Genomic DNA, 13,376 nt, shown 5'->3' with positions numbered 1-13,376 from the left:
CAATTCATTTTATATGAGAAATAAAAAGGCTAAATATTTCAAAAAGCTAAAGTTGCACCAACACCAACAGTCCTAGCAGTGGCTGAAAGTTTTAATACCTAAATTGTTGACATAGCTTGAAATTGCAGGAAGAGAATCGTGTTGAAAAACGCACAGAATAGGGACGGTGGTAACAGCCAGGAATAATGAATATAAACAGGAAAACAATAGAATGCTTCACAGCATTCGCACAATAAAACAAGTTGCATAAAGTTGGACTTTACATGACTGAACTGGCATTTTAATACTTTAACAATTTTTAAACCAACTGTTTACGTTTTATTAATTTTACATAAGATTTATGTTGTTTCTTTACACGCTTTGTAAATACAGTACAGTATATTAATCAAAATGTAGGTTTGTCTGAGATTAGCTCATCAGGATGTTGTGCAGAGTTTGGGGCAGCAGCTGTTCTGCATCCTTCAACATAAATAGACAAAAAGTTTGCAGTTCTTGAAACTTTGTAAAAAAATCATCCGTCCATTTTAGGGCCAACACTGACACAACCAATAATCCACACACTCACCTTTTAGATTGTTGAAACGTATTTAGGATGCGTTTTATTTAAAAAGTACTGACAGACGTGAATAATAACACTGAACACATATAAAGGTCCCAAAATAAAAACGAGAAAAAACATGATTAATACATGACGCGCCAACAAAATAAAATCTTCAGCACAAATTCCAAATATTTTGTGCATCAAACTGCGCAGTTCGTGCACATGTGTCTGTGACTAAATACAGTTCCACTGCAGGATCATTTTCCTGGATTTATAAAGTTTATATTTTCCACACCTATCTCCAAATACACAGTGCTGTGGTTGATCAAGTAACTAAAATCCAAAATGCTTCTCCTTTTTGTCCCGAAGCCTCCGAGTCAGTGTGGCACAATCAGACGATACATTTATAGCAAAGTTAAAACAAAAGAAAACACTTTTGTTTGTATTTAAATGAAGAGACATAAATTTGAGGTGAGTGGTTCAGGTCGACTGCAGTGAACAGAATGAACACATTTCTTGAGAAAGTTCCTTTTTCTGTTTTCTATTGGACTCTACAGGCCACCGTACCTGGTGACAAAAACACAATGACGCAAGTTCAGGCTGCTTTTTAACGCGTTCTTGACCTGTTCACAAAGTGTTATAACTGTACCTGCAAACTCAGAAGGGATGATAAAGGAAACAAACCTAGAGCGTGTGTGTGTGTGTGTGTGTGTGTGTCCCTACATCCTCTAATAATCCACCAGAGCAGATGTTTCAATCACTTAAACACTGGTGTGTCATGTTTCATTGGCACCAATGTTACGTCTTAGTTGTCATTCCTCTTATCTTCAACAATTTCCTGCGGGATCAATAAAGTTCTATCTTATCTTATAAAGATGACGCATTATTATCGGACAACAAATACGGATGCATTCAGTGCATTAGCGATATTCTGATGCATGCTCAAAAAATTCTTTGTTTTGTTTTTTTGAATGTCCAGAGAACCAGATTGAACTTTTTTGGATGCATTAGAGATAGCTTCCCAAATTTATTTGCATTGAACTGAGTGGCATTGTAGGCCAACGTTAACGCGCAGTTCACTGATGTTAGCCGACATAGCCAGCATTGCTAGCTATGTCAGCAATGGATGCTAGCATCCAAGCTAACATTACATGCTGACACGCTTTCTTTTACAGATAACGTTACGTTGAAAACAGTAACGGATTATGACACAACGTTGCTGAAGTAGTATTATTTTTCAATAAATCAAGTTTTACTTAAACTTTGTTGGCAGATAACTAGACTTACTTCAAACCTAACCGTGTCCAACATTAGCAGTGACTAGTTATAACTGAGACCAGCTTGGGAAAGATTTCGCCATCGCCTGTCTTGATTGTGATTGGCCAAATGACTCGCGTTCCACCAAAGATGTTCTATTTTAATTTAATATGAACCTTTATTTAACCAGGCAAATCCCACTGAGATCACAGATCTCTTTTGCAAGAGAGGCCTGGACCTGAAGCAGCCTAACATGCATGTTTTTGGTCTGTGGGAGGAAACTGGAGTACCTGGAGAAAACCCACACAAGCACGAGAAGAACATGCAAACTCCACACAGAAAGACCACAGGTCCAACCAGGGATTGAACCCAAGACCTTCTTGCTATGAGGCAACAGTGCTAACCACTGAGCTGTTGTGCTGCCTATTGTAGACAGAACCTTGTAAGTCCAGTCAATGGGAAATGATGCTCTCTACCACGCCTCTGAAACACCTGCCCGCCCCTGAACAAAAACCCTCCAAAACGCTTCGGATCTATAATAGAATAGATCCGGCTGCTAGCTTGAATTGCAAGCGGCCATGAGGGCACTAATGATCCATTGTTAGGCTGATGGTCCTCCTTTTGCATGTGAATAGCTGGTTCTGGCTGTCAGCAGCAAAATGGTTGATCAACTTTGAGAAGGTGCTATTTATAAGACTGAGTTTGTTGCAAGAGCTCAGTCTGAAGAAGTCTTTTGGGTAAAAGACGAAATGTTTCAACAAAAAAGTATCCGTCCAGGGTACCTGACTTAACCTAGTTAGATCTTTGGATCTATAGGCTTCACGTAAATTACGTATTTTGTTTGAAATCGGCAAATTTCGCCGAAAAGCGACAATCAGGCGTATAACAAACACTTCACACACACACTTCAGGGTGCTACATACTTTGCAAGAAGTGAGAAATCTGTTCTCCCAGGGCTGTGAGAAAAATAACGGCATCATTGTTTTTTCCCCCCACGGAGCTCTGGTTTCTAAGTTTTTACAGCTTGTTCTCAACACATAATCGTGGTGTCTGAGAACTACTGGGTCAGAACTCTGAAGTGGGCAGGTGGATTTAAAGCGGAAAGGTTTACATTCCCATTTTCCCGCGAGTTTTGAGGAGCAGCTGGCCAAGGCAGTGAGGAAGTACAAAAACTTGTATAACATTTCTTTAAAGGCGTATAAAGACATGCAAATAGCTAATTGGTGGAAAGAGGAAGCCTAAATGCTGTATTTAAAGGACAGCATTTGTTGTTAACGTTAGCTTTGCGACAAATTTGCGAAAGCCAGACGATCAGTCCCGCAGTGGGAGGAGCTTATGAGGACTCCTCAGGAGTTCTGGGCTTGGGTTGCTCTGTGAAATGTCCTTGCCAAAATGAACTTGTCTTGACAGCTGGAGTAAAAAGGAGTCCTACATGGCTGTCTTGCAAGGATCCTTAGGATCAAAGGTCATGATCTCCATGTGGATAAGACCTGATTGGAGATTAGAAAAAAAGCAACAAAAAAAATGCCGTTAATGTCTTTTTTAGGATTTAGGCTTTAAAAGTACGTAACCGCAGTAAACTCGAGCCGTTTGTGTGCTGAGATACTCACTTTTCCATTCACCAACGTCGAGCTCGAGGCTCTCGAAGGAGTCGTCGTAAGGATTAGAGTCTGGTTCGCTCGCTGGGTCGTGATATTCAGATAAAAATGGGTGGGACAGACACTGTTTGGCCGTCAGCCTCTTCTCTGGGTCCAGCATCAACATCCCCTCCAGAAGGTTAACAGCTGGAAACAGCAAGACCAAAAGCACCACTTAGTTTTCTTGCTGTTAGGACACAAAAGTATTTTTAGAAACATTAAAATAGTGATTTAGTTGTTGTTGTTTTTAATCAGTGTGCACGTTCTAGTAACAACGCACCGCTTGAATCCATCGTCAAAAACACTTCCTTGAAATTTTTCTTTCTTTGTGAAGGGAGACCTTTCACATACGTCTGGGCCTGAAAAACAAAATACAGGCAAAATACACGTACGTCAATATGAACATGGAAATCTGGACTTGCAGCTTCCTGCAGTTATTATGCCAACTGGTGAGGAGTAAAGTGTGCACGCTGAGGAAACCTCACATCTTTACTCTGCATCTTCTGCACCAGGGAGGGGTCTGGTGTTCCGGTCACTTTGAGGATCTTCTGCAGTTGATCAATGCCTGAACATGTCAGTCGAGGAAAACCCAACACGCACGATACATGAGGACATCGAGTAAAATGTTTTGAAAAGCAGCATTTTATTCACATGGAACACAGTAAAGATATCAAATGCTGGGACTAAGAAATTGTGCCGTTTAAAATAATTTTTTAAAAAAAAGGTTAATTTGGAGTTTTGTGGAAGCAACAGATCTCAAAAATGTTGTTCTAGGGTCAAGTTTTAACATTAATCTGTAAAAATCTATGAAGCGAGGAGACCAGCAGCTGGAGTTTCTGGAAGGATGTAGTCCCGTTCTTCTACATGTAGCTGTTCAACAGTCCTGGTCTTCTTTAGTGGACACGTTGTTCTAAACCTGGAACACAGTGTTCTGCATTGATGGAGCCATTCCAGATGTGTGAACAGTCCACGCCAGATGCAGTAGGGATAAATAGATAGAGACATAGAGAGAGAAAGTTAAGAGATATAGAGAGACAGAGAAAGAGAACGATAAGAGATACAGAGATACAGAGAGAAAGACAAGATAGAGAGATATGTATAGAGAAAGATAAAGAGAAAAAGAAGAGATGAGAGATAGATACAGAGAGAAAGATAAGAGAATGAAATAGAGATAGAATGAGAAAGATAACAGACAGATATGAAGAGAAAGATAGGTATAAAGATAGACAGAGAGAGAGTGTGAGAGACTGATAAAGGGATGGATGGACGGATAGTTGCTTTATTAATCCAGGTTGGGAGGGGGTGGGGATTTGAGATTAATGCACCCCCATACCATCAGAGAGGCAGGCTTTTTTTAACTGTGTGCTGATAACCAGCTGGATAGTCCCTTGTCTCGTTAGCATGGAGGATACGATGGACACGGTTTCTAAAAATAATTTCATATTCTGAATCATCAGAACGCAACAGTTTTCTGTTTAGCTTCAGTCCATTTTAAACGACCTTTGGCTCATTCCATTGCGAATAAATATGAATTTATGAGATTTACGAACCGTTGTATTTTATTTTTCTTTAAATTTTACACAACAACCCAACTTTTTCTGAATAGGGGTTGTATTATTATTATTATTATTTATTTACAGATATCCAATTGCTTAAACCACAACTGCTCTGAAGACGTCATGTGAAACATTTTTCTATTTTTCCTCTCAGTCAATTAGAAAACATTCAGACGTTTCATTTGACCCTAATGAAGACGCACGAGCACATATTTATGTCTACAGTTACATGAATGTCCCTTTAAGCCTCATTTCAAATAATAGTTCATTTTTAAACATTTTAATTATGTTAGGGTGATGTAATTAACAAAATGTGGATACTGTCATGTCCTGGGAAAAGCACCTGACCGGTGATCATTTCAGCCAGAATGCAAGCGGCTGACCAGACATCAACTGTAAGACAATCAGGAGGAGAAATGTATCTAGAAAAATGCAGTTTGAAATATTGTGCTTTAATTTTGAGGTACGTTTCAAACAGTGGTTAAAGGTGTATTCACGTTGTTACCTGTCTGACTGTAGTGCATCCAGTTGAAAATGACCTCTGGTGCTCTGTACCAGCGTGTCACAACATAACCAGTCATCTCGCTCTCCGTTTGTCTCGCCAAGCCAAAATCCAGAATCTGAGGAAAATCAGAATAAAGTTATTTTATTTAAATGGCCACCGTCGAATGTGGGCAATATTGTTTTTAGCCATTACGTATGAATTTATATGCATTTGTCTAACTGTTAGCAAAATATCTCATGAACTAGAACACAAATTTCCATGAGACCTGGAGGAAATACATCTACAACAGATGACGTCAATTTGGATTCAATTAGATTCAAGATGAGTGTTGCATTCAATTGACATTTGAAAACACAATAATGGCTACAGCTCAGGTAATTTCATATATATTAAACACACTTGGTTGAGTAGTAACTGATAGTCATTGATAACAAATTGAGTGCTAAATGATCACACAAGATCTTTGTTAAAAACTTTGCCATTAACTATTGTAGTCAACCCTGTTAGTCTGTTAGCAAAATATCTCATTAACCACTTCACAGATTTGAATAAAACTCTGAGTAAGTGATGTACATCTCTAGCTGATTAGCTTTTGGAGCCAAGATAATTCAAGATGGCTGCCACAGCCAACTGAGCTTACAAAAATCACTTTAACTCAGTCAGTTTTATAGATATTGGGCTAATATTTGGTGGAGTAGTAGCTGAGAGTTTTTGATAACCTCAGCTTTGAGCTCCAACAGGTTACTCAACACCTCACAATTTTATATGAAACCACACATTCTTATTTTCAAAGTTAGACCAATATTCTTGAATGAAAGGTGGCAGGCGATCCCAGGCCTTCAAGTCCTGCATTTTTACGACTTTGCACTGCTTTTTAAATCAAATACTGAGCTAGTGAGAAATTGTGACGTTGAACTTACCTTCAAGTCGCAGTTCTCACTCACAGCAAGGTTACCAGGCTTCAGATCCTAAAAGACATGAAGCCACTTTAACGAGATGAAATAACAAACGTGTTGCAGATGTTTTTAAATGAAAATTAAAGATATTAAATGAAATACGAACCCGATGGATGATCCCTGCAGAGTGGATGTACTGTAGAAAAAAACAAGATAAATTTCAGTGTAGAATGAAAAATCACACACAGACATTAACAGATAAGACACGCCTACAGCTTCATGGCTTTACACTGTAAAAAAAAAAAAAATAAATAAAAATCACAAATTCAAGGCTGCAGTATGTGGTTTTTTCCAGTAAAATACACTTAGAATAAAAAACACAAAATTAACATCTTAAAATAATTGCTGCTAATTCAAACATTCCCCCAATCTGAAAAGGGATGTTACAGTAAGGGGGGCAAAACCAGTAACTTTCTGACCACAAGTGGGAGAAGGAAGGTTTACCCCATTATTTATTTATTGGTTCCTAGTAGGGTTTTAACAGAATACTCAAGTAATCTACACATCGGTTACTAGGACATCTCTCAAGTTTTTAAATTTCATGTTGAGTATTCGTAGTGACGTCATTACGTCACGTGTCACGTGATCCGCACTGGGCGCGGGCTACAAAATAGATTCCTCCAAGCAGACGGATGGAGCGGAGCAGGCCCATTCTTGGCAAACTGGTCAATATTATGGAAATATTTCACTAAAGATGAATCTTCCAGTTCAACTACCGTAAGAAAACAGAAAATGAATCAACTTCCTGACTGTTTGGAGCTCGTTGCCAACCGGTGTTACACCATATTCTGTGACCACCGTATATTGTGACCGTAGGGTGTGGTGTTGCATGCACTGTTGCAGGTCACAGAATATGGTGCAACACCGGGTCCAATCGACCGAACCAGAACCAGCTGCCTCTGACCTTGTTTCACAAACAAAAAGCAAAAAATATGAATCTCTAAACTTAAAAAAAAAACTATAAACATATTAATCTCTAAAACTAAACCTAATGCGCACCACAGCTGGCGGTGGTGCGGGGGTGGTCCCCCCCACTGTTTTTAAGTTTCGTTTTTTACGTGCCGCACGTTTCTTTCACTTTTGCAGCTTAATAATAAAAACTAATAGTTTGGTTTTCCTGTGACTTATTTGCAGTATGATAAATGGTAGGAGCATAATATACTCTTAATGTTTTATTGGTCTTTTATTTATTTTTTGTTGTAAATAATAAATGACTTTTTTTTTTGCGGTTTTATTTATTTTTTCATCTTGAGATCATATGACGTCATCAACTACTCGAGTTCTACTCGAGTTTTATTATGTTAATGTCAAGTTTTAAAATGATGTAGTCGTTCAACCCCTAGTTCCTAGAGTTTCCAAAAGCAGAATGGGAGGCAGATCTTACGGTTATCAGGCTCCTCTCTTGTGGAACCAACTTCCAGTTTCTGTCTGGGAGGCAGTGGTGTGCGATACTGCAAAATCTGGTATCGATCGATATCAAATAAATACGATCCAGTATCGCCGATACTGATATCGATACGATACTTTTAAATTATTAGGGTGAATTTTGATGATATTTAAGTGTTTTGTGATTTTTCCTTTGGATCATTTATTAGTTAAAACCCAGGATAGAATTAGGCAAAGTTTATAAGTAAATAAAAAATACTTTATTATAATAAAAGTGTATTTTTCTGAAAAAATAGAACAGTAACAAAACAATTTTCCCCAAACCTTGTGATGGCTGGATTTTTTCCTTAAACAAAGTGCACAAAATGATGACTCAAGAATAAAATTAAAACATTGTGTTCAGAAACTATGATAATTAAATAAAAATTATCCCTTCATTGCACTCCTTTTCGGGATTTTTTTTTCGTAAATAAACAAACTGTACAAAGTTATCACACCGCAACAAATGTTATTAAACAGTAAAATATATTTAGGGTTTAAAGGAATAAAACTAAATTTCTCCTCTTAAGTGAATTTCTTTTCTGGGTTTGAAAAAAATAATTACAAATGAAAAATAATTACAATAACTAAAGTGTAAATAACAAAACAACCTCCAAAGCCTTGAGTTCAAAGAGATATTCCCAGCAGCCTCTCTGTGGGCCCTGCCTGCCTTTGCCAAGTTGCTCTGTGCTGTGACAGGAGCGACACTTACAGCTCGCATCTTTGATGAGACCGCAGCAGTGCACACAGGAGAGAAACGGAAGCTAAAGTATTGATCTAATTACACTGGTATTGATCAATATCAATACCCATGTTGGTATAGATATTATCAATACATGGATCGATCCGGCACCGCTACCGTGAGGCTGACACATTGTCTACTTTTAAGATTAGGCTTACCGGTAAGTCTTTCCTTTTTGATAAATCCTATAGTTAGGGTAGACTTGGGTTTCCTGAGCTATCCCTTAGTTATGACTGCTGGAGGACAAACGGACCACATTTCCTCTTTCTGCTGCCATCTTAACTTGCTCTACTCTACCTGTTTTGTATTTCAAACTTTTATATTTGTAATTATTTCTATCTTACCAGGTTTCTTGTCTTTCCTCCTATAGAAAGTTCACCTGGACCTGTCATTGATGTTTACTGAAACTTTTTTAGTTTTGGACATTTGTTATGATGCGTAACCACGGCAACAAGGCAGTTTTCTACAACCAACTGCAGCTGATTAACATCTCAAAAGCTCAAATAATATCTCAACTACAGCCACAAATCTCAAATGAGTTGAAAAGGAGGCTCTGTGGATGCATTCTCAGCAACCTGCCAGCTGTGCTCGAGTGCCTGACCACTGAGATCCTGGAACTAGCAGGAAACATGGCTCATGACAGCGGAAGGACAGGATCGTCCCTCGACACCTACAGTTGGCTGTCCACAGCGACGAGGAGCTCGGCAGACTGCTGGGAGGAGTGGCCATCGCTCTGGGAGGAGTTCTGCCTGGCTTTCGGGCGGTCCTACAGACTGGGGGAACAGAGAGGCCAGCCGAGACTGGGTGGATGGATCGAACGGCATCTGCAGCCAGTTTCTTAGGATCCACTGTGGGATGGACCTTTACAAGAGATCCTTCCTGCCTACATCCATCAGCATCTATAACATCTCTTAATGAAACGAGGATAACGAGTTACAACAACAAATAATTTCCCTTTGGGATGAATAAAGTATTTTTGAATTGAATTGAATTGAATTCTGTGTCTGTTTGTTTCTACTTCCTGTTCCTCTCAAATGGCCGATCGTCCCGAGCCTGGTTCTGCTGGAGGTTTCTTCCTGTTAAAAGGGAGTTTTTCCTTCCCACTGTCTCCATTGTGCTTGCTCAGGATGGGAGACTATCAGGAAGTGATGATTCAACACAATCTGCTGCTTCCTTAGATGGATCATTTGTACCAATTGGGTTTTTAATGTATGTGAATGTTTTTGTTTTGTGCCCCGAGACGACTTTTATTGTGACTTGGTGCCATATAAATAAACTGAATTGAATTATTTTCAAAAAGCTTTCCCAGTTTTCTTGTTTGAATTGTGCTTTTAGGTCATTTCCACTGAACATCGCTGGTTACACATTGACAAGTGACTGGAAAGAATAAATAAGGGCGAGGCAGTCAAACATCCATGACACACACAGTCTGGGCATTTACGCCCGTTAACTTGAAAAGCATTGCACTCAGACTTTATACAAGAAAAATGGAAATCCAAAATATGAGATTAATACCAGAGGAGTACATCTAACAAGGTGACTTGTGCTTTTTTTCAAATAAACTCTAAATATTCTCTAAATCATCAAACATTTAGAGTCCGCAGTTTACTGATACAGTAGTGTAAAATAAACACAAACACATGGGACAATTTATATATTCAATTTTAACACAATACATATTTCATTACAATTTTTTTATTACTGCATACTCACTAAAATGTTATTTTCCTACAGATAAAAAGCAAAACATCAGCTCAGATTTACCATAAGCCCAGTGTTAGCCTCATGCGTTTCACAAAAGACTAAAACATGCTTGTCATATTTAGACAAACATCATAAAGTCTCATCTTGGCTGTTGCAAAGCACTGACTTTTCAAAAAGAGCTCGCCCATGAAGCAACTGGTTCAAACACATGCACCAGGTGTGCAAACATGCGTGCGCTTAACTGAAAACACATCAAACATGTACGAAATAACTCTGAAAAAGTTGTGTGAAAAAGTGATTGAAGAAAATAATGGGATGATTTACAGGAAGTTGTACCATATTTTTGGAAAAATAACGAATATCTTTGAAATTTATGGCAGCAACAGTTGTTTCAAGGACAAATATTTGTATGATTGCTGTTTCTGTGGCTTTTAAACTTTATTTATGCTTTTATTTTTTTGATTTTTTTGCACAACATTTATACCCAGGAAGAGCTCTACAGTTCTTGGAAGGCTTGTTTTGATCTCTCCCCACGTGTCACAGCTCGCCCTGCAGCTGTCTTTTGTTAAACGGACTCGGTTAAGACTTGTTACTCGCTGAACTTGAGAAGAGAAAAGAAGCCATTCCTGGTGAGACTACAGCTCAGATATTTAGTGCGTGGAAAAACAAGCTGTTTACAGGTTGTTCAACCCGTGCTGTACCTAGCTAGGCCTGTTGCGGTAAACAATAAACCAATTAATCGCATGATGAATGAAAATTAATCGACCTCGTTTTCATTTATCGGCTTTATCGTTTCTTTGTGTCTCTCTTTCTACTGAAGACACTGGATGACAAAAGGCTCAACTCCAGTGCTCTGCACTGACCCACCCCTTTCTCTTTGCTCTTTAAAATATGTTTTAACCGTCCAAAATCACATTTTATGATCGTTAAAAGCAGCTAAGCTGAGAAGTTAAGCTACGGGCTAAGCTAACAGGCCGACCTCTGAAAAAACCTCCGTCTTGTCAAAGCTCTAAAAATTTGTGTAAAAAGTTGTTTTTTCCTGCAAAAAGAAGCCTTATACTGCCATCTAGGGGTCAAAAAGGTACTACACACAAAATTAACCAACATTTCTTCTTAAATTTGACAATTACTAATTATTGTCAAATTTCAATCAATGTTATCATTTATCACAATATTTTCTGAGACAATTAATCGCCCAGCAAAATTTGTTATCGTGACAGGCCTAGCTGTACCTCTGATGATCTCATTCCTAATCTTATCCATCCTTGTCACTCCTAAGGAGAACCTCAACATCATCATTTCGCTGCTTCCAGTTCTTTCTCCTGTCTTTTTGTCCGTGTCTCTGGCTCCAGCCCACACAACACAGCTGGTCTCACCACTGTCTTGTTGCAGTTGTTGCACATCAGTGGACTTTAAATGAACATTCAGCTTCTTTCAGCAGTTACTTTGTCATTAAATCTGCCCATCTACCTTTATTTGCTTTGTTTCGATGAGCATATGGGTGTTCCCAAAACCAACAAAGTGACACAATCACTTTATCAGAATCTGGGCTGTAAAAGCTCCCACTTCACCTTCTCCTACCATCGAGTATCCACCTCAGAAGGTTTAGCCAAAATAAAATCAACTCTTTTACTATTTAACTGGGTTTCTGTACAAATCAGCATCACTCACCTTCAGGCCTCTCATGAGCTGGTAAAAGAGGTATGTGATGATGCGATCGCTCAGTCTCTTTTTCTTCATGATGTGGCTCAAATCCTGGGCTACAAAAGGCATCACCATGTAGCTAAAGACGACAAACAGGAGGGTGGGGACACTCTGATTAACCACTCTCTAATGTCTTTGATAAAATTTACTGAAGAAGCCGAAACTGAGTTGGTAAAGTTAAAGATGTAGAGCATTAGCAAAAACATAAAAGTAGCAACATGCTAGATAAAAGCAAAAGGACAGCTAAATGCTAACAGGAGCCAAGACCTGCTAAAATCATTAAATGGTTAGCTCAAAGAAGTAGTAGCTAAAATCTAAAGTAAAAAAAAAAAGGTTAGCTAGAAACCAAATTAGCAAAATAATAGCTGATTAAAAGACTAGCTAAATTATTAAAATGCTAGCTTGAAGCTAGAAGCAGCAAAACAGTAGCTAAAAGCTAAAAGTGGAAGGCTAAATAAAGCAAAATGCTAGCTAGAAGCTAAAAGCAATAAAAGAGTGGCTAAACGTAGCATAAGGCTAGCTTGAAGCTAACAGTATCCAAACACTAACTTGAAGTAGTAAAAGGCTAACTAGAAGCTAAAAATGGAGAAACGGCAGCTAAAAACTAAAAGTAGTACAAGACAAAAATAGAGACAGTTTGCCGAAGCAGATTTTAAACATTTTTTAGTGAACTGAAGATTTTAATGTAAAGAATTTCTGATGGTCTGTTAAGTTATCCATCCATCCAACAATTTATTAATTCATTCATCCATCCATCCATCATCCACCCATTTATCATCCATCCATCCATCATCCACCCATTTGTCATCCATCCATTTATCATCCATCCATCCTAAATATTTTCAAAATGTTTTTCAGTGTGAACAACAAATTTAGCACAACACATGCAGATACAAGCAATACTTGTACATAAAGATATACAAGCAGTACTTGTACATACAGATTTACAAGCAGTACTTGTACATACAGATTTACAAGCAGTACTTGTACATACAGATACACAAGCAGTACTTGTACATACAGATACACAAGCAGTACTTGTACATACAGATACACAAGCAGTACTTGTACATACAGATACACAAGCAGTACTTGTACATACAGATATACAAGCAGTACTTGTACATACAGATACACAAGCAGTACTTGTACATACAGATATACAAGCAGTACTTGTACATACAGATATACATGCAGTACTTGTACATACAGATATACATGCAGTACTTGTACATACAGATATACAAGCAGTACTTGTACATGCAGATATACATGCAGATATACATGCAGTACTTGTACATACAGTACTTGTACATGCAGTACTTGTACATGCAGATATACATGCAGTA

General features: G+C 38.3%; 1 protein-coding gene across 1 annotated transcript in view; it reads right to left on the bottom strand.

Moving 5' to 3' along the window:
* Positions 1–2,529: 2,529 nt before the first annotated feature.
* zgc:171775 (STKc_p38 domain-containing protein) overlaps positions 2,530–13,376 on the bottom strand; it is a 13,769-nt gene continuing 2,922 nt past the window's right edge. The window contains exons 4-12 of the mRNA XM_037685018.1: positions 11,995–12,106; positions 6,559–6,588; positions 6,417–6,464; positions 5,497–5,611; positions 5,313–5,384; positions 3,921–4,000; positions 3,716–3,794; positions 3,409–3,582; positions 2,530–3,288 (exon numbers count right to left, since the gene is read on the bottom strand). Of these exons, the coding sequence (XP_037540946.1) occupies positions 3,227–3,288; positions 3,409–3,582; positions 3,716–3,794; positions 3,921–4,000; positions 5,313–5,384; positions 5,497–5,611; positions 6,417–6,464; positions 6,559–6,588; positions 11,995–12,106 (772 nt within the window). The 3' untranslated portion in view covers positions 2,530–3,226. The remainder of the gene's footprint in view (positions 3,289–3,408; positions 3,583–3,715; positions 3,795–3,920; positions 4,001–5,312; positions 5,385–5,496; positions 5,612–6,416; positions 6,465–6,558; positions 6,589–11,994; positions 12,107–13,376) is intronic.

The sequence above is a fragment of the Nematolebias whitei genome, chromosome 11, assembly GCF_014905685.2.
Source record: "Nematolebias whitei isolate Nwh7 chromosome 11, NemWhi1, whole genome shotgun sequence".
Taxonomy (NCBI): domain Eukaryota; kingdom Metazoa; phylum Chordata; class Actinopteri; order Cyprinodontiformes; family Rivulidae; genus Nematolebias; species Nematolebias whitei.
This window is presented reverse-complemented; position numbering and strand designations above follow the sequence as displayed.